Source organism: Schistocerca serialis, chromosome 2, assembly GCF_023864345.2.
Source record: "Schistocerca serialis cubense isolate TAMUIC-IGC-003099 chromosome 2, iqSchSeri2.2, whole genome shotgun sequence".
Lineage (NCBI taxonomy): Eukaryota > Metazoa > Arthropoda > Insecta > Orthoptera > Acrididae > Schistocerca > Schistocerca serialis.
The window spans coordinates 928,068,837-928,090,567 of record NC_064639.1 but is presented as its reverse complement, the minus strand read 5'-3'; the positions used below and the strand labels follow the sequence as shown (position 1 = coordinate 928,090,567).

The 21,731-nt window shown below is 40.3% G+C and overlaps 1 protein-coding gene across 1 annotated transcript in view; it reads left to right on the top strand.

The window, feature by feature from the left end:
• The window catches only part of LOC126456523 (uncharacterized), a gene marked incomplete at its 5' end in the record, with an annotated part of 69,799 nt that overhangs the window by 47,303 nt on the left and 765 nt on the right, over nt 1–21,731 (top strand). Inside the window, one exon of the mRNA XM_050092272.1 lies at nt 1,511–1,809. Coding sequence (XP_049948229.1) covers nt 1,511–1,809 — 299 coding nt within the window. The remainder of the gene's footprint in view (nt 1–1,510; nt 1,810–21,731) is intronic.

The following is a 21,731-nucleotide window of genomic DNA, read 5'->3' as shown; positions in this document are numbered from 1 at the left end:
CAGCTTTCATTAAATCCATTTTTTCACACAGTAACTAGTTACTTGGCTATTACAACCAAGTATTGTCAAAAATTAAACTGAATTATTCATTTCAATGATCCTTACTTAAGAACAGTCAAATCATGTACAAGATTTAAAATTAAACTTCCACTATTTACAGACTTAAGACTTTTATCTGCTTTCCATACCTTCATCATTCACACAGTAGGTAGTCACCTGGCTGTTACAACCAAGTATTGCCAAAAATTAAAGTATAATAAATTTTCATTAAAATGGTCTACTGCACTTGTTGAGGAATTCATGGATGGAATAGGAGTTGGCCACCAAAATTTCTTTTAAATTATGATTGAACTGTGCCTTGTCTGAAACTAGACTCTTAATGGTTGCTGGTAACATATTGAAAATATGCGTTGCTGACTAGTGGACTCCTTTCTGGGCAAGAGTAAGTGATTTTAAATCTTTATGTATATTGTTCTTATTCCTAATATTTATAGTGTGTACTAAGCAGTTAGTTGGAAAAAGAGATGTATTATTTACAACAAAATTCGTTAAGGAATAAATATACTGAGAAGCTGTGGTTAGTATGTCCAATTCTTCTTGGATTTACATTACACATTACTCTTATTATACGCTTCTGTACTCTAAAAAATTTTTCTCGGTTTGTGGAGTTACCCCAAAATATGATACCATATAATGGAGTGAAAATAAGCAAAATATGCCAGTTTTTTATATTTATACCTCCTATGTCTGACATCATTCGCATTGCAAACACAGACTTCTTTAGGCGCTTTAGGAGTTCGTTAGTATGTCGCTCCCAACTGAATTTTTTATCAGTAATCCCAAGAATTTTACACTCTCAACTTCTCCTATTTCCATGTCATCATATTTTATACACACACTAGAAGGAAATGTCTTAGACGTTCTGAACTGCATATAGTGGGTCTTTTCGAAGTTTAATGACAGTGAATTAGCTATGAACCAGTTATTAATGTCAGTAAACATTTCAATAGCTGCCCTTTCTAAATTTATATTTGATTTACTATTTATTGCAATGTCTGTATCATCTACAAATAAGACAAACTGGACATCTGGTATAGTAACAGATGACAGGTCATTAATATACACAAGAAAAAGTAGTGGTCCTAGTATGGAACCTTGAGGAACACCACATGTAATTTCTTCCCAGTCAGATGATGTCTGATTGCCTGCTGCTGAAGTGTTACGTAATGACACCCTTTGTTTTCTATTAGTAAGATGACTGAAACCATTTTCCAGCACTACCAGTGATGCCATAATATTTTAATTTACTTAAAGTATATAGCGAAAACGAACCACAACAGCTATGTTAGCGGCCGGAATTTTCGCCTGCCGAGCGATATGACATTGGCAAACAAAACAGATAGCTGTCAATTACTTTGCCATTCTGACCCAGATATAGCAATACGTCATATACTCTCGTTCAGCTGGCTATGCCTTTCCGCCTTGATGTACTTCTGCCCTCGCTGCGCAGACAGGGAGGTGTCGGGCCGGCTGGTGTGGTGGGTGGAGGTGCTGCGTCTGCTGGGCGCGCAGCACGTGTTCGCACACGTGTCGGCAGTGGGCGTGGCCGCGCAGCGAGTGCTGCGCCACTACCAGGCTCGCGGTCTACTGACAGCGCAGCGCCTCGTTCTGCCCGGCGACGCCAGGGGCGCCACCTCCCCCACGGCGACGCTACTGCGCAAGCGTCGCATGGAGGTCCTCGCTTACAACCACTGCCTCTACTCCAACCTCGAGCGCTTCCGGTTCATCCTGCCGCTCGACATCGATGAAGTACGTCACGCCAAGTAACAGCACAGTATCTTATTAACATTCACATTGTTGTTGTGGTCTTCAGTCCTGAGACTGGTTTGATCCAGCTCTCCATGCTACTCTATCCTATGCAAGCTTCTTCATCTCCGAGTAACTACTGTACCCTCCATCCTTCTGAATCTGCTTAGTGTATTCATATCTTGATCTCCCTCTACGATTTTTACCCTCCAGGCTGTCCTCCAATACTAAATTGGTGATCCATTGATGCCTCAGAACGTGTCCTACCAACCGATCCCTTCTTCTAGTCAAGTTGTGCCATAAACTCCTCTTCCCCCCAATTTTCTTAAATACCTCCTCATTAGTTATGTGACCTACCCATCTAATCTTCAGCATTCTTCTGTAGCACCACATTTCGAAAACTTCTCTTCTTGTCCAAACTATTTATCATCCATGTTTCACTTCCATACATGGCTACAATGCATACAAATACTTTCAGAAACGACTTCCTGACATTTAAATCTATACTCGATGTGAACAAATTTTTCCTCTTCACAAACGCTTTCCTTGCCATTGCCAGTCTACATTTTATATCCTCTCTACTTCGACCATCATCAGTTATTTTGCTCCCCAAATAGGAAAAATCCTTTACTATTATAAGTGTCTCATTTCCCAATCTAATTCTCTCAGCATCACCCGACTTAATTCGACTACATTCCATTATCCTAGTTATGCTTTTGTTGATGTTCATCTTATACCGTCCTTACAAGACACTGACCATTCCGTTCAACTGCCCTTCCGAGTCCTTTGCTGTCTCTGACAGAATTAAAATGTCATCGGCGAACCTCAAAGTTTTTATTTCTTCTCCATGCATTTTAATACCTACTCCAAACTTTTCTTTTGTTTCCTTTACTGCTTGCTCAATATACAGATTGAATAGAATCGAGGAGAGGTTACAACTCTGTCTCACTCCCTTCCCAACCACTGCTTCCCTTTCATGCCCCTCGACTCTTATAACTGCCATCTGCTTTCTGTACAAATTGTAAATAGCCTTTCGCTTCCTGTATTTTAGCCCTGCCACCTTCAGAATTTGAGAGTATTCCAGTCAGCATTGTCAAAAGCTTTCTGTAAGTCTACAAATGCTAGAAACGTAGGTTCGCCTTTCCTTAATCTTTCTTCTTAGAAAAATCGAGGGGTCAGTATTGCCTCACGTGTTCCAACATTTTCTGATCTTCCCCGAGGTCGGCTTCTACAAGTTTTTCCATTCGTCTGTAAATAATTCGTGTTAGTATTTTGTAACTGTGACTTATTAAACTGATAGTTCGGTAATTTTCACATCTGTCAACACCTGCTTTCTTTGGGATTGGAATTATTATATGCTTCTTGAAGTCTCAGGGAATTTCGCCTGTCTCATACATCTTGCTCACTAGAAGGCTGTCAGTAGTTCTAATGGAATGTTGTCTACTCCCGGGGCCTTGTTTCGACTCAGGTCTTTCAGTGCTCTGTCAAACTCTTCACGCAGCATCATATCTCTCATTTCATCTTCATCTACACCCTCTTCCATTTGCATAATATTGTCCACAAGTACATCGCCCTTGTATATACCCTCTATATACTCATTCCACCTTCCTGCTTTCCCTTCTTTGCTTAGAACTGGGTTTCCATCTGAGCTCTTGATATTCGTACAAGTGGTTCTCTTTTCTCCAAAGGTCTCTTTAATTTTCCTGTAGGCAGTATCTATCTTACCCCTAGTGAGTTAAGCCTCTACATCCTTACATTTGTTCTCTAGCCATCCCTGCTTAGCCATTTTGCACTTCCTGTCGATCTCATTTTTGAGACGCTTGTATTCCTTTTTGCGTGCTTCATTTACTTCATTTTTGTATTTTCTCCTTTCGTAAATTAAATTCATTATCTGTTCTGTTACCCAAGGATTTCGACTAGCCCTCGTCTTATTACCTACTTGATCCTCTGCTGCTTTCATTACTTCATCCCTGAGAGTTATCCATTCTTCTTCTACTGTATTTCTTTCCCCCATTCCTGTCAATTGATCCCTTATGCTCTCCCTGAAACTATGTACAACCTCTGGTTCTTTCAGTTTATCCACGTCCCATCTCCTTAAATTTCCACCTTTTTGCAGTTGCTTCAGTTTTAACATTCACATTACTGATATCTAAAACTGATACCAGATACTGATATACAGAATATCTTGCCATTGGCTCGTTGAATGGCTAACAGAACCCACTAAACCACAGTGTACAGGGAGTATTCGACAGAACCGAAAGGAACGTCACGTTTATTCTAAGAATGTGTAATAGGACCCTCAATGTTTTTGGTATATATTTTTCTTTCTTTTTGTCAACAGTCTTCTGGCTGGTTTGATGCGGCCCGACACGAATTACTCTCCTGTGCCAAACCTCTCCATCTCAAAGTAGCGCTTACAGCCTACGTCCTCAATTATTTGCTGGCTTTATTCCAATCTGTGTCATCCTCTACAGTTTTCGTCCTCTACAGCTCTCTTTCTAGTACCATGGAAGTCGTTCCCTGATGTCGTAACAGATGTCCTCTCATACTGTCCCTTCTCCTTATCTGTGTTTTCCACATATTCCTTTCCTCCCCGAATCTGCGTAGAACTGTTTCATTCCTTACCTTATCAGTCCACCTAATTTTCAACAGTCGTCTGTACCACCATGTCTCAAATGCGTCAACTCTCTTCCGCTGCTGTTTTCCGACAGTCTATGAATGCTGAACTCCAAATGTGCATTGTCAGAAATTTCTTCCTCAAATTAAGGCCTATGTTTGACACTAGTAGACTTCTCTTGGCCAAGATTGCTCTTTTTGCTATTGCTAGCCTGCTTTTGATGTCCACCTTGCTCCGTCCGTCATTGGTTATTTTACTGCCTAGGTAGCTAAATTCTTTAACTCCATTTACTTCGCGACCAGCAATCCTGATGTTACGTTTCTCGCTATTCTCATTTCTGCTACATCTCATTACTTTCGTGTTTCTTCGATTTGCTCTCAATGCATATTCTGTACTCACTAGACTGTTTATACCACTCAGAAGCTCAGGTAATTCTTACTCACTTTCATTCAGAATAGCAATGTCACCAGCGAATCGTAACATTGACAGCCTTTCACCTTAAATTTTAATTCCATTCCTGAACCTTTCTTGTATTTCCATCATTACTTCTTCGATGTACAGATTGAACAATACGGGCGAAAGACTACATCCCTGTCTTACACCCTTTTTAATCCGAGCGCTTCATTCTCCGTCGTTCACCCTTATTATTCCCTCTTGTCTCATATATGTATATTGTATATTTTCCATCTCTTCCTATTTCTTACCCTAATTTTTTAGAATTTAGAGCATCTTGCGTCATTTTACATCGTCTAACGGTTTTTCCAGGTTGACAAATCCTATGAACGTGTCTTGAATTTTCTTTAGTCTTGCTTCCATAATCAGCCGCAAACCAGGTAGGACTGAGGTAGGACATCGAAAAAGTGTGAAGAAGGGCAGCTCGTTTCGTGTTATCGCGCAATAGGGGTGAGAGAGCCACTGATATGATACGCGAGTTGGGGTGGCAGTCACTGAAACAAAGGCGGTTTTCTTTGCGGCGAGATCTATTTACAGAATTTCAGTCACCAACTTTATCTTCCGAATGCGAAAATATTTTGTTGACACCCATTTACGTAGGGAGAAATGATCATCATAATAAAATAAGAGAAATCAGAGCTGGAACGGAAAGATTTAGGTGTTCCTTCCTCCCACACGCCATTCGAGAGTGTAATTGTAGAGAAGTAGAATGAAAATGGTTCGCTGAACCGTCTGCCAGAGTAACCATATAGATGTAGATGTAGAATTGCCTCTCTGGTCTGGTGCCTTTACCTTTCCTAAAGACAAACTGATCGTCATGTAACATATCCTCAATTTTCTTTTCCGTTCTTCTGTATATTAGGGTCATTTGGCAAGAAACGAGCCCGAGGCTGTAAAATGAAAACTGTTGAAGAGATGGTAATGCCATTTTTCTGAGGAAGAAGGTGTAGTCCCTACGAGAGCGCTGAAGTCCCAAACTAGGCGCTAAAGGGCACTCGGACGCGATCAGGGGGTGAGCAGGTGCAACGTTTGAAACGTCCCCTTTGAACAATTATACATGACTGTGCTTAACCTGACACACAATATTTTTAGCGCAACGCAATCTGACTTTCAAAATTCCCTACAAAAGAATGGCCCTGACTAACATTAAACTATACCTTTCACAAATCACTTACCTCACAAAAATCTTCGCCACTCAAGCTACTGCAATACAGCGAGCGCCACTACTGCCAGCTAAATAAAAGATTCAAACTACTGAAGGCACTACCTACTGATAGGGGTAGTTAGCAAATGAAAGATATTAATAGAGAACAAACAATGTATTTACCTTGATATCATCATATATAAATATAGTGGTTCATGACAAATTTCAAAACTCCGCCATCTCTCTCCCCACATCCACCACTGCTGGCGGCTCACCTCCAACTGCGCAACGCTACGCGCTGTTCACATCCAGCTGCCGCTGCCCAACACTACAATGGCGAGTATTACAACAATGCAAAGCAGACACAGACTGCCCACAGCACAGCCAGTGATTTTCATACAGAGGTGGCGTTACCAATGAAAAAACCTAAACAGCCTACTTACATAGCCCCCATGCTCCCCACAAAAATTTTTACAAATAGGATTGGGCAGTGGCCAATACAGAATTGAAAAAAATTTTTCATAATTACAATAACAAAGATATCAAATGCACACACTTATTGATACAACGTTGGTCAAAAGCTCAAATTTTCTCACCGTCCATAAAGACAGTCCTAATCATACATAACAGTAGAATAGCAGTGTTTTTCTCAAAGTCTGAGCAGTAAAAGAAAATGCACACGGAAGTAGTGGATTTCCATGCAGTCTTGAAGAAGTAGTGTTGTCCTTCCAACGGAAAGACAGTGCTGACTCTCGACATGCTGACAGGTAATGGGCCACAACAGAGCAAACCCACTGCAGAGTCAGTCGAAGTTTTGATGAATATTGGTAGGTAAGTCATCACAGAGCAGACCCACTGGAGTCCTGGTAGAAATAATGGCGTTGGTGGGTCATCATAGATGCAGACCCACTGTAGTCCTTGTAGAGAAGGCCAGCAGCCATCTGTTGCGATTGTGCAGGTGCACATTCACCATCGAAGAGTCTTGCGGAGAATATAGCAAGTCCATAAAACACCACTTGTGCACTCACAAAGTATTTGGAATTGTCCTTAGAACCAGCAATGCTGTTATCCAGACCCTCGCTGAATTAGTAACACACGTGCAAACACTAACAGTCCCTACGTCTCACATATTGTCCATATACTATGACCAACAGAAATGTGTGCAGTGAAATGTAACTTACAAGTTAATAATATGATGAACTGGTGTCAATTACAATTTTATAACATGAGAATACAATTACAAAGATACAAAATACATCATTAAAGAACATAATAATACAGATAACATTTCTAGTAAAACAGGTGTTACAAAAGAATAGAAATAGACATATACATCAGTGGAATTATGACATGAGTACATACATAAAAGATCACAATAACTTTTGAAACATCAACTTCACACATGAGCATTAAACAGAACAGAATTAACAATATCTAACATCTTTACAAAGTAAATAACATATTATTAATGCCAATTATATTCGAGGATAACAGTATTCCTCATCATAGTGAATGTAGCTTAATATTAAAAGAAGAAAAAATTCTATGAAACTACACAGAGACAGGAAGAAAACAAATACACAAGGGTACACAAACACATAGTGGGATAACACCAATAGGAAAGGACAGGGTTCGTTTTCAGTGTAACATTTGGTACTGCAGTCCAACCCAAAACTTCATATATCTTTCCTCTTATTTCATCCTTTGTTTCCATCAAAAAAATTCTATCTAAGCATGCTTTCTGTATTTATATGTTCACACATTTCTTACCTCAACATTTATTTCCAAGAAAATCCTACCTAAACCTGTTTTCTCAATGCATTTCTTCCAATTCATCGCAACTCATTCTCTTAGAGGCTACCCCCTCTTAAGCTAACTTAAATCTACTGAGCTCAGATGCTAAACTAAGGGACGAGGCAATGCAGCAGCACAAAATAATTAACACAAACTGCAATGACAAAAAATACAGATTGGCAAAGCTAGCAGCAGCAATTGTAATAACTTACACCAAAACATGACATAGCTCAAGCAGAAAAAATATTACACTAAAATGGCCATGTCTAATACCTATGTCACATCTTAACATTAGAGTGATGCATCACAATTTATTCTACAAAAGAAATTGCCAAGTACTTGAAAAGAAAATTATGTGTTACTGTTATTAGTTCCTTCTTATTGTTCTTTCCTTTCCAAGTGCTCCTTTTTTTAAAGAATGTGGATCATAAAATAATTATTTAATAAATCTGTTGACAGAAAGTGTTCACATTAGCAAATGCATTTCATGTTATAAAAGCAATGCTGCAACACAGCTGAAAAACAGGTATCAAATGAAATAAGCAATTACGCAAACCAAAGCATAAAAATATCATTCAATAGTCATGTGACATTTCATAAGTTAGTAGAAATTCTCTCAACTCTCGTAGAAAGACGCTTGTCGTAATCAGGTGTGCAGATGTACGAATATTTCCCATCAATTCATAAGCATTTCAGTAATTAGCACAAAGTGCGAGTAATCATATGTTTTCAAGTAACGAGGGTGTCGCATTAGCGATGAAAGGCACACCCTAATGGCTTGTTCTCCAGGTGTTTGACACAGCTGTGTGCCCACAACGCACTACCTGTGCCGCTGAAAAGGGCTCGCAATAATGGCTTTTTCTCCAGGCGTCTGACACAGCTGGGTGCCCGCGACGCATTACGTGCAGGTGGTCACTTAACTTTCTTACGGAAATATTTACCGCTACAGTGACAGTCTCACATAAAAATATTTCACAGGTCAAGAATTAGCGTTGCAAATCTGTAGAAACAAAATCCTATGAATATAACAGTGTCCAAAAAATGTTCAGTGGCATTGTGATACATTCACACATGATTCACACAGGTCATAACTCTTAAAGTACGATTCTTGGTTTCCAACATCCTTTTTCACAAGTCAAGAGTCCCTACCCACTATTCATTACTCCTTACCTTATTACACATATACGTATCCATCGACACTCGTCAATATTTCGTCATTATAAATATGAAGCATAATCAAATAACTCATATAGCCTCAGCCTATTAATCGTAAACATACCTCAGCAGCATAATACACATCGTCGTCGTAAAAATAACATCATAACACCTCAGTCAAATCTCAAAATCGTCGTAGCTTCCTCCAATAATTAAAAAAATTCTCTGCTCATGTCAAAAGTGTCATCTGCCTCAAACGTACTTTAAAAATCATAATCCCTTTACCAAATACATCATTCAAAGCTCTCATAGTATCACAATGGTTCCGAAAATATATGAACAGTTTACAAAGTACAGACAAAATACAGTTTCATAAGTGTGAAGTTATCCAACTGTGTAATTATGTAAACATCTGTCACTGATATAGTAAAAATAAATGTTTGTCTCTCTCAGTTAAATGATCAGATAGCTGTGTAAATTGTGTGTTAGAGAAATATGGTACCGATGTGTAAAGTTGTATAAGCAAATACCGTATTAGCTAGGGTTCCTTGTGCTTGCCAAACACATGGTACACAAAGTAGGCGTGTACCCCCCTGAGGATTAATGTAATTATACCCTCAGGTGCTACAGATTATTGCAATGGAATGAAATGTATCACGGAAAAACTTTGTATCATTGTGTTTCAAATATCTTTGAAAATAAATGTTTTTAGTACAAAATTGATCACTCAAATACGTGTCCTGTAGCGCTAAACATGCGTCTTGCTGTAAGATAATCTCTGTGGAAGTGTCGTAGTTATCGTCCCCCAAAGCTAAGTTCTGCAGAAGTCAATGTACTGACCTCATGATAAACAAAGTGAAATGCTTTGCGTATAGATATCATACTTATTACGCTTATTGCCGTGATGAAGAAAGTACTGTGCTGTAACGTATTGTTGTGCTACAGAAAAGGCTGTCTCCTTGTAGCTATACCATAAAAGTTACTACTAAAACATGTTTTACTTTCCAGAATGATACAGAAAAACTGTGCAGATATAAAACAGAAACACCGCAAAATCAACATTGTAAATTGTCACTCATTAGTAGCGTCGTGATAAAATCGTGTAGCTGTCACATAAACTAACTATTGTCTCATCTGGTATCTCACAGAAAGTACTTTAAATCCGGAATGTATTTTCAAGTAAACCAAAATGTTGCATTAAAATCCCATTAGCAGTACTGGTAAATGTTCTAAGTATGTGAGCCTTATAGTCGTTACGTAATCGTGCAACAAACAAGCAAGAATGCACACACACAATAACACTGTGTCGTCTGTCCACAATAACAATGCATTCGTAATTTCTGTTTAAATAATTTCTCTTGGTTCTTGGCTGGATATTTAACTTCAAACATTGTTGCATGGTAACAGTTTCTAAAGCATACTAGTAACGTGAAGTGAAACGTTTTATGGCAAAGACAAAGTTAAAAGACAGATTATCTGTCAATAAATGGTTTTACATGTGAAATGTGGTGTAAACCTTTACTCTTCCTAGTACGCAGAGTTTCAACTTCAACACAATTATCATGTGGTATACGTCGGATTCTGTAAGGTCCATTGTAAACTAGAAAGAATTTGTAACTCAAGTGTTTCTTCTTATGTGACAATGAATGAGCTTTAATGAGAACTTTCTGACCAATATACAATTTCTTTGCATTTGCTTTACCGTGTAGTTTTCTCCTTTTGTCTGCTGCAGATTTTATATTTTTAAGAGCCAAATCAATTATGTCTTTGTGTCGAAGTTTACGTGTATTTGGGAAAGGTACAAGCTCTCTGATTCTGTTCGGTGGTTCTTCATTCTTTAGTACAAGAGTAGGTGGTAAAGCAGTGGAATCATGAGGCATTTCATTCAGCACATTGTGAAATAAGTGTAAATATCTGTCCCAATGCTGATGCTTTCTGTGACAATAAAGTCTGCAAAGCTTATTGATTTCTTTCATAATCCGTTCAGACGGGTTACAATGTGGTGAGTACAATGAAATAAAAACAGGTTTGATTTTATGGTTGCGAAGCATGCGTGACCAAACAGCAGATCTGAATTGCGGTCCGTTATCTGAAATGACTTTACTAACGTGTCCAAATTCACGTAAGAAATTTTTAACAAAGGCGTTGGATACAGACCGTCCAGTGGCTTTACGTAACGGTGTGAAAGAAACAAATTTTGAAGTAAGTTCAACAGCGACTAGAACGTACGAAAATCCATTAGATGTTCTGACAAGCGGTCCCAAGAGATCAACAGCAGCAAATTCTTTTAATTTAGAAGGAATGATAGGAAACAGTGGAGCACTATGGGAGATAGTAGATGGTTTCGCCTTTTGACAAAGTTTACAAATAGACAAGACTCTTCGAATTCTTTTTTCCATATTGTTAAAATAACAAGTCGTTCGAAGAATATGATAACATTTTCGTGGACCAAAATGTGCGTAGCTGAAATGAATGTACCAAATGAGCTTATTAACAAAATCGTCAGGAATGCAAAGTACCCATAGCTTGTCATCAACAGTGCAGCGTTTGAACAGTATGTTGTTTCTAACCAGATAATAATGCCGAATCTGTGTGTGTGTCTTTTCATGCCATTTGCTCTTGATGTCTTTCCAAATCGGATCTTTATCTTGTTCATGAGCAATGTCCTTTAAAGATGTGGTGATGAAGTTTTCAAAGGCGACTTTCTGAAGGTAAAGAATACTGAAATTTTTCTCGAGGTTGCCTTCTGTGTTACTTTTCTCAAGCCCAGCCGGTGCGCGTGACAGTGCGTCCGCAACAATGTTCTCCTTGCCGGGAATGTAGACTATTGTGAAGCGGAATTCTTGCAGAAACAATGCCCAACGTTTTAACCTGTCATGATTTAATTTTGAGGACATAAGAAATTGTAATGCACGATGATCACTGTATACTTTTACGTGCTTACCAGAAAGAAAGAAACGGAATTTGTTAAATGCCCAAACGATAGCTAAAGCTTCTAATTCAGTAACGGAATAATTTTTTTCAGATTTTGTTAGCAGTCGGCTAGCAAAAGCAATGGTTTTCTGAACGGTAGTGTCATTTTCTATGGCTTCTTGAAATAAATGGGCACCAAGACCGACTTTAGAAGAATCCGTGCTAAGGCAGAAATCTTGTGACAGATCTGGATGAGCTAAGATTGGCGCGTGAAGTAACGCTTCTTTCAAAGAATTGAATTCCAATTGTGCTTGTTCGTCCCAGTTCCAAATAGTATTTTTTCCAGTGAGAGAACAAAGTTTTGGTGTAACAAGAATTTGCATATTCAGAAAACGACGGTAAAAATTTACGAGACCTAGAAAACTGCGGACTTGTCTTTTTGTAGATGGAACTGGAATGGCTCTGATTGCTTCTAACTTTTCAGGATCCGGCTGAATGCCTTCAGAAGAAATAATATGTCGCAAAAACTTCACTTTTTTCCTACCGAATTCAGACTTTTCCAAGTTAACTGTAATTCCAGATTCTGCAAAAATATGTAACAAACTGTTGAGAATGCGATTATGTTGTTCCCATGAAGCTTCTGCTATCAGAATATCGTCCACATATAAGGTGATGTGACGTTTTAAGAACTCAGGTAATATGGAATTTAACCCACGAATGAATGCTGCCGAAGAAATGTTCAAACCAAAGGGAAGTTTCCGAAACTGATAACAAACGCCGAAACAAAGGAAAGCTGTGTATTTTCTGCATTCTGGATGAAGTTCGATCTGATAAAAGCTGGATCTGAGATCAATGGAAGACAACACTTTTACACCATTAAAATTTTGAAGAAGTTCTTCCATCGTCTGCGGCCTGTCTGTTTCAGGAATAATGATAGTATTGATTTGTCTCGAATCTAAGACAAGACTGATCGATCCATATTTCTTCTCAACAACATGTAACGGATTGTTGTATGAGCTTACTGCAGGCTCAATAATGCCCTCGTCAAGCATAGATTGTATTTCTGTTCTAACACGGTCCCTATAATGTGCTGGAATTACGTATGGTCTAACACAAAATTTAGTATGCTCACGAACACGAAATTGGTATTGAAATCCCTTGATTGTTCCTGTTTTGTGAGTAAAAACTGTGGAATGTGCTTGTAAAATTTCAAAAAGGTCCTGCCTATCAGTGTCATTACAATTCTCAATTGCTTGAATTTTATTCTGAATTAACTCATTAATTTCAAATATGCCGTCGATGTCATCCCTGTCAGTACTTGCAGAGTGATTGTTAGTGTCAAGTTCCGTCGAAAATTCCGAACTGTTGTGTAACAGAAGGTAAAGCCGATTAATTTCCTCGTCATGGTTTGAGAGCCAATCTTCAAATTTCAAAGCTACTGACTTACCTTCTTTTTCTAAACTTATTTCAGCATCGTGAAAGCTTAAGATTGCTTTGTATTCATTTAAAAAGTCTACTCCCAGTATAATTTCCGTCGACAATAATGGAACAATAAGAAAGTTCATAGAGAAGCTGTGGCTTTGACAAAAGAATTCTAGGTTGGTTTGTTGGCGTACATCTACACTTTTTCCAAAGATTGCACCTTGCAATTTAATCTTACGTAACGGAAGTGTGGGGCAATCGTTCGATTTGTTGCACTTGCTAAAGGCTGTTTCACTGATTACTGAAATGGGACTGCCAGAGTCAAGTACTGCCGTAAATTTTACGTCATTTACTGTAATGTGAATCACAGGATATGCAATGTTGTTATGTTTTACGTCGTGTTCTTGGAGTAAGATGTCCCTAATGTCTTCCATTTTTACGTAATTACTAGCTACGGCAGCTGCGTCGTCAGTTTCATAAGTACGTATTGTGGCTGCCAGCTGAGTGAGTCATTGCCTATTGTCTCTTTGTTGGCGCGCGTCGTTATTGGGATTTGGAGACCTAACTTCTACAAATTCATCGTGACGAGAGTGCTCTGCTCTGTTTAAATCTCGCCAGTTCTGATGCAATTCAGGTCTGTCGTTACGATCATATCGTCTGTCGTCATGTCGGTAGATTTGATAGTATCTTTCTTGTCGGTCACGTGGTGGAGAATTTCTCCCTGAATCGTAACTGCGCGCTGGACCGTTGCGTCTGAAGTTATTCTGTCTCCCTTGATAATAATTATTTTGGTTCCCATATTGTCTGTTTCTCTGATTGTCTCTGTGATAGTCATTACTGCGGAGAGGTGATCTTTCCCTGTAATTATTACTACTCTGCCAACGGTTGTCATACGGGTGGTGTCTGTTTTGGTCACGATATGTGTTGTGAGAATAGCCTTGTCGTGTCCAGTTATTATTTCTTTCATCGTGGAATTGTGACAGATGTGACCTGTAATTGTTGTGCTCCTGTTTCCGCGTTCCCCGATTGTCAGTGCCAATTTCCAGTTCTTGTAACAGACCCTGAAATGCTTCAATGTCATCTTTGCAACGTCCTGCTAAAATAATATGTCGTAAATGTTCAGGCAATTTGAGTAAGCAAATGCGGATGAGTTCTGAGGGGCTGTATGGGTTTGAAAGATATTGATTCTTATGCAACATGTCTTCAAAATATTTGACAAGACTGGAAAATTCAGATTGTTCAAAGTGTTTCATCATCATGATGCTATGTTTTACACGGTCTTGTGTAGCTTGAGACCAATACGCTGAGAGGAAGGCATGATAAAAATCTCCTTCACTGTGACAATCGTGAATGACCAATCGCATTCTTACAGCTGGTTCATTCTCTAAGTAGCCACACATAAATTCTAATCTGTGTTCTGACGACCAGTTGGGAGGAAAACAATGAGAGAATTGATGGAGCCACGCTTGTGGATGAATGTCGTTGGCAGAATTCTTAAACGTTTTGAATTTATGTGTAGTAATGAACAGCTTATAGTCAAAATCATCGTGTCGGCGAGTAGCATCTCGGTCATAGTTACGTCGTGTCGGCGGTTCCATCTCAAAATTCGGTGTACCTTGCCAATTTCTTTCATAATTACCGAAATGCCCTGTGTTATTATTTTGTGGCTTTTGCGTATTTCTAAGTTCCTCTTCCCGTGTTGGAGCGCGAGTGTCTTCTGAAATACGTAATTCTTGTATTACCTGTGTCAGCTGATCTTGTACTTCCCGGATTTCTCTTTGGTGTTGCGTATCAATTTGATTCAGATTTTGTTTCAGTTTCCTAATTTGTTCGCTCTGTTCTGTGTCATTAAAGACTACCGGTTTTGCGTCATTCAGATTATCATCTACCTTCGTAGATAAATTATTTAGCTGATCCGAAAGTTCAACTACTTTCTCTGATAATGAACACATTTCCTCAGTGTGTTTTTCTGAACCAAGTTTCAGAGTGTCCATTTGTGTTGAAATCGAATCTACTGTGTCCTTTAAGTTATCCTGAGTTTTTGCAAGTTGCGTAACCGAATCGGTAGATGCAACTGAGTCAAATTTAGCTTGCAAGGTCTCATGATTTTCATGAACAATAATTTGCAGTTCTTTTATGGCTGCTTCGTGATTCTGTAATGCATTTTCATGCCGCGAAAAAAATAGGTTGAAAATGCTCACAAATTTGTGTTTTTACGTCATTACAGACTTTTTGACATTTCGATTCAATGTTATGTAACTCAGTAGTTAAGTCTTCACGTGTTTGTTCAAGAGTTTGTTCCAATGAGTCTAACTTTTTAAGATTTTGTTCCACTGTGTCTAACTTTTTGAGATTTTGTTCCACTGTGTCTAACTTTTTAAGATTTTGTTCCACTGTGTCTAACTTTCGAAGACTTTGTTCCATTGTGTCTAACTTTTGAAGCTTTTGCTGTGTTTGTCCCATTTGCTGTATTAATTGTAATAACAATGCACTGGTGTCTGGAACATGTTCCTCAGTGCTTTTCGGCAGTGAATTTGCACCGGCAACATTCACATTTTGACAAGCAGAAAATGTGTCTTGACTTATTTGAGAAAACGGTGAGGAACCAAAACCTGAATCTACAGTATTTGCGAGATTGTTTCCTGTCATTTCGGATTCCTGAGGCGAGCTGTTGCCGACCGATCGTTCGATAATGCGTCCCTCTTCACTAATTGTTTCACTGTCCACGCCATTGTTTGCCACCTGCTCCATTTCCCTATGAACAGTTACCAAATTACTACTTTGAATGTCTGTTAATTCATTACTCTACGGCGCTAACACACTGCTTTCGTCTTCACTGTCATTTCTCAGTTTACTTTGGAGCCTAGTATTACGTTTTTCACACGCCATAATTGTCACAATATTTCACACGACAACACAGAAAAGCACAATTTGAAGAGCAAAAATAAGAGAACACATTAACATAACACTGAAAATAATATCTAGTTAATTGCACGCGCTGCTGAGAAATACTTGGTGTAAAACTGCATGCATGCTACAACTGTTTTACTGCACCACAATGAAAGACTGCAACTACAAAGGAAATTCTCTCTATAATTATGCACTAGCAATAAACAAAATCTACACTAATTACACAAACTACAAGAAAAAAATCAGAAGATTCCAGTGAGGTATCCTGGCAGGGTCGCCATATGAAACGTCCCCTTTGAACAATTATACATGACTGTGCTTAACCTGACACACAATATTTTTAGCGCAACGCAATCTGACTTTCAAAATTCCCTACAAAAGAATGGCCCTGACTAACATTAAACTATACCTTTCACAAATCACTTACCTCACAAAAATCTTCGCCACTCAAGCTACTGCAATACAGCGAGCGCCACTACTGCCAGCTAAATAAAAGATTCAAACTACTGAAGGCACTACCTACTGATAGGGGTAGTTAGCAAATGAAAGATATTAATAGAGAACAAACAATGTATTTACCTTGATATCATCATATATAAATATAGTGGTTCATGACAAATTTCAAAACTCCGCCATCTCTCTCCCCACATCCACCACTGCTGGCGGCTCACCTCCAACTGCGCAACGCTACGCGCTGTTCACATCCAGCTGCCGCTGCCCAACACTACAATGGCGAGTATTACAACAATGCAAAGCAGACACAGACTGCCCACAGCACAGCCAGTGATTTTCATACAGAGGTGGCGTTACCAATGAAAAAACCTAAACAGCCTACTTACACGTTCAGTCGTCGACAGTCCGCCGCACTGAGTTGTGCTGAAAACACAGAACTGGAGCAGCTTACGGGATTCAGCCAGATAATATTTACTCCCACCGATATTTCGGCGGGAGTACAACCCGCCATTTTCAAGGAAAGATAACACTCTCACACTGAACACTAGTGCCACCAAAGATGCCCAAAGTCAGAGGTATCGATAGTGAAAGACTACGAACTAGAAAATGAGGTAACATCGCCTTTGTCCCTCTGTTTTTTGACAAGGGAGAGAGCAGGATTCCAAGCAGAGTTTAAACAAAAACCTCCATCCCTGTTTACAAGATTGCTCGGTAATTTAATCTCAACAGCCTCCTTAATAACTCTGTCCCAATAGCTGGACATTCATACCAATATCTTGGTATTGTTACATAACGTAGGGTGACCAGTATCCAAGCCGGCCGCGGTGGTCTAGCGGTTCTAGGCGCTCAGTCCGGAACCACGCGACTGCTACGGTCGCAGGTTCGAATCCTGCCTCGGGCATCGATGTGTGTGATGTCCTTAGGTTAGTTAGGCTTAAGTAGTTCTAAGTTCTAGGGGACTGATGACCACAGATGTTAAGTCCCATAGTGCTCAGAGCCATTTTTGAACCAGTATCCAAACAATGTTCGGCAATGGCAGATCTACTTGGCTGATGTAATCGTGTGTGCCGTTCATGCTCAGTGCATCGGTCCTCCACGGTCCTGAAGGTGTGTCCAATGTATGCCATGCCACAGCTACAAGGAATGCGATATACACTCGCCTTACGCAAACCAAGATCATCCTTAACAGAACCCAAAAGCACTCTAATATTAGATGGAGGTCGGAAAACACATTTCACATCGTAATTCCGTAATACACGATCGATCTTGTTGGAAGTGCTTCCTACATAAAGTTAAAAAGGCAGTAGACTTAGGTGTTGCCTCAGTATCATCATCAGTCACCCGATGCACAGTTGGTCGATACCGCAAAAAACGTTCAATCTGTTTTTCACGATAACCATTTTGACGAAATGTAGCTTTGGGTCGGCTGAGCTGGCAAAGTCTTTGTGTCGGAAATGACATGTGCCCTGTGCACCAAGATACGAAGTAACCCTTCACGCTGAGCCGGATGGTGACAACTATCAGCCTGCAAATAAAAGTCAGTGTGAGTACGTGAGTACTGCACGTCCCAATGATCCATCAACCTTCCTCCCACCAAAACCTCAAGAAAGGGAGGGCAACCATCCTCTTCCACCTCCATCGTGAAACGAATGTTCGGGTGGTTTGAGTTCAGATGTTCTAAAAAGGCATTCAGATTCTCCCTACCATGAGGTCAAACAACAAAAGTATCATCAACATATCTGAAGAAACAGGCGGGTTCCAAAGGCGCCTACTCCAATGCACGCTCCTCGAAATCTTCCATAAACAAATTTGCAAACACAGGAGACAACGGGCTACCCATCGCAACTCCTGCTGATATTGGCATGCACGTCCAGCTTTTGACAATGTTATTAAGGAGTCTGTCGAAATTAAATTAGGAGAGCAATCTTGTAAACAGGGATGGAATCCTGCTCTCTCCTTTGTCAAAAAACAGAGGGACGGAGTCAATGTTACCTCACTTGGCTAGTTCGTAGTCTTTCACTATCGATACCTCTGACTTCGGGCATCTTTGGTGGCACTAGTGTTCAGTGTGAGTGTGTTATCTTTCCTGAATTACTGCAAGAACCGAGGTTTTAAATTTGCTTGTACATCGCCTGTCCGTTGCAGTTTGTCCCTTGAAAATGGCGGGGCGTACTCCTGCCGAAATATCGGCGGTCGCTGTAAATATAGTACCTGGCTGGATTCCCCTAAGTTGTTTGAAAATTGTATACGCCAGGAGAAACTCGGGTCTCACAGAGAAATGGAGGCTTGAAAAGAAGAGAAAAGGGATGTTGTGCTTTATATTACAGCGGAACGAGCGCGGGGAACGGAAATTCGTCTAAGAATGACACAACTATACCGAAAGCACTGAATGTTGGTTGTAATTCCGATGCTCAGTCCGACCTTTGAGGCAATGGCTGTCTCCGCAGCTCGCCGGTCTTCGGTAATGAGTGCATCCACCTGCTGGACCGTGGTATCGGTAACGCGGTGTGATGTTTCACATCGTCCAACATCGGTCAACGACATCCGTCCTTTGTTGAATCGCCTGTGTCACGCCTTCACCTTTGTAACAGACATTAAGTACTCTCCCTACATTTCTGCTATTCTTCGGAGAATTTCCCTTCCCCGCACTCCCTCTGCTGTAAGGAAACGCACTACATTCTTTTGCCGTTCTTTTGAAGCCTTCAGTTCCCTGTTTCCAGCACGACTAAGTGCAGTGGGCAGACGGCGCGTGCGCGAGCTCGCTCTATCGTCACGGGCATGTGGGTCCGCGTCCCACGAGCGGTGATTCTGGAGCCACTTCTCTCTTAAACGAACTACATTTCTTCCGTAAATAACGGCATTACGATCCGTTTAGCGGTTTTCATTCTACAGCTTGCGGTTCGTTTTTATTTGAATGACCCTAATACACATACGATTTATCATATAGAATCGGCACCAGTATAAGATTCTTCACCGGCAATATTGTCATCGACAGCAAAACATCATCACTGGATGGTCGTATGAAAATCAGAAATACTTGGCCAAAATTTGCACTCAGTATAAGTCGAAGAACTTTTCTTCGTGAATTTCGTATTTTGCACTGACCGCTGTTGCCACATGAAACCATTATGGGTTCATTAGAGGAAATAGACTATTATCCTCCAAGTCAAGACAAGACGTCTCAGAAAACTGTAACCACTTATAATGTAGGATGACACCGTCTGGGTTGCTTATTACGTTTTATTGGGAAAGCGAATTGGACTTTCGGTACAGGTTATCCTCAAATACGTACATCTATGTAAACTGATGATAAGAGGGGGAGAAAGGATAGGAAAGGGATCATTGCTGTCGGCTGTCCGAAAGAACAGACACCAAGCATTCATAGATAAATGTACACCTACAGGGTGTTTCAAAAATGATCGGTATATTTGAAACGGCAATAAAAACTAAACGAGCAGCGATAGAAATACACCGTTTGTTGCAATATGCTTGGGACAACAGTACATTTTCAGGCAGACAAACTTTCGAAATTACAGTAGTTACAATTTTCAACAACAGATGGCGCTGCGGTCTGGGAAACTCTATAGTACGATATTTTCCACATATCCACCATGCGTAGCAATAATATGGCATAGTCTCTGAATGAAATTATCCGAAACCTTGGACAACGTGTCTGGCGGAATGGCTTCACATGCAGATGAGATGTACTGCTTCAGCTGTTCAATTGTTTCTGGATTCTGGCGGTACACCTGGTCTTTCAAGTGTCCCCACAGAAAGAAGTCACAGGGGTTCATGTCTGGCGAATAGGGAGGCCAATCCACGCCGCCTCCTGTATGTTTCGGATAGCCCAAAGCAATCACACGATCATAGAAATATTCATTCAGGAAATTAAAGACGTCGGCCGTGCGATGTGGCCGGGCACCATCTTGCATAAACCACGAGGTGTTCGCAGTGTCGTCTAAGGCAGTTTGTACCGCCACAAATTCACGAAGAATGTCCAGATAGCGTGATGCAGTAATCGTTTCTGATCTGAAAAATGGGCCAATGATTCCTTTGGAAGAAATGGCGGCCCAGACCAGTACTTTTGAGGATGCAGGGACGATGGGACTGCAACATGGGGCTTTTCGGTTCCCCATATGCGCCAGTTCTGTTTATTGACGAAGCCGTCCAGGTAAAAATAAGCTTCGTCAGTAAACCAAATGCTGCCCACATGCATATCGCCGTCATCAATCCTGTGCACTATATCGTTAGCGAATGTCTCTCGTGCGGCAATGGTAGTGGCGCTGAGGAGTTGCCGCGTTTGAATTTTGTATGGATAGAGGTGTAAACTCTGGCGCATGAGACGATACGTGGACGTTGGCGTCATTTGGACCGCAGCTGCAACACGGCGAACGGAAACCCGAGGCCGCTGTTGGATCACCTGCTGCACTAGCTGCACGTTGCCCTCTGTGGTTGCCGTATGCGGTCGCCCTACCTTTCCAGCACGTTCATCCGTCACATTCCCAGTCTGTTGAAATTTTTCAAACAGATCCTTTATTGTATCGCTTTTCGGTCCTTTGGTTACATTAAACCTCCGTTGAAAACTTCGTCTTGTTCCAACACCAGAAAAATCCTCTGTTCTAAGGAATAAACCATGTTGTCTACAGCACACTTGCACGTTGTGAACAGCACACGCTTACAGCAGAAAGACGACGTACAGAATGGCGCACCCACGGACTGCGTTGTCTTCTATATCTTTCACATCACTTGCAGCGCCATCTGTTGTTGAAAATTGTAACTACTGTAATTTCGAAAGTTTGTCTGCCTGAAAATGTACCGTTGTCCCAAGCATATTGCAACAAACGGTGTATTTCTATCGCTGCTCGTTTAGTTTTTATTGCCGTTTCAAATATACCGGTCATTTTTGAAACACCCTGTAATTACTGTGATACCAAGCTTATCAGTAGGATGAAGATTCAGTTAAAATTATGGAAGTTGTGTGGTTTTCACAACCTCCAACCTGCTCACAAGATGTGTCTCACAGTAAAGCGATATACATAAACGACGATGACCTTTATCTAAAGT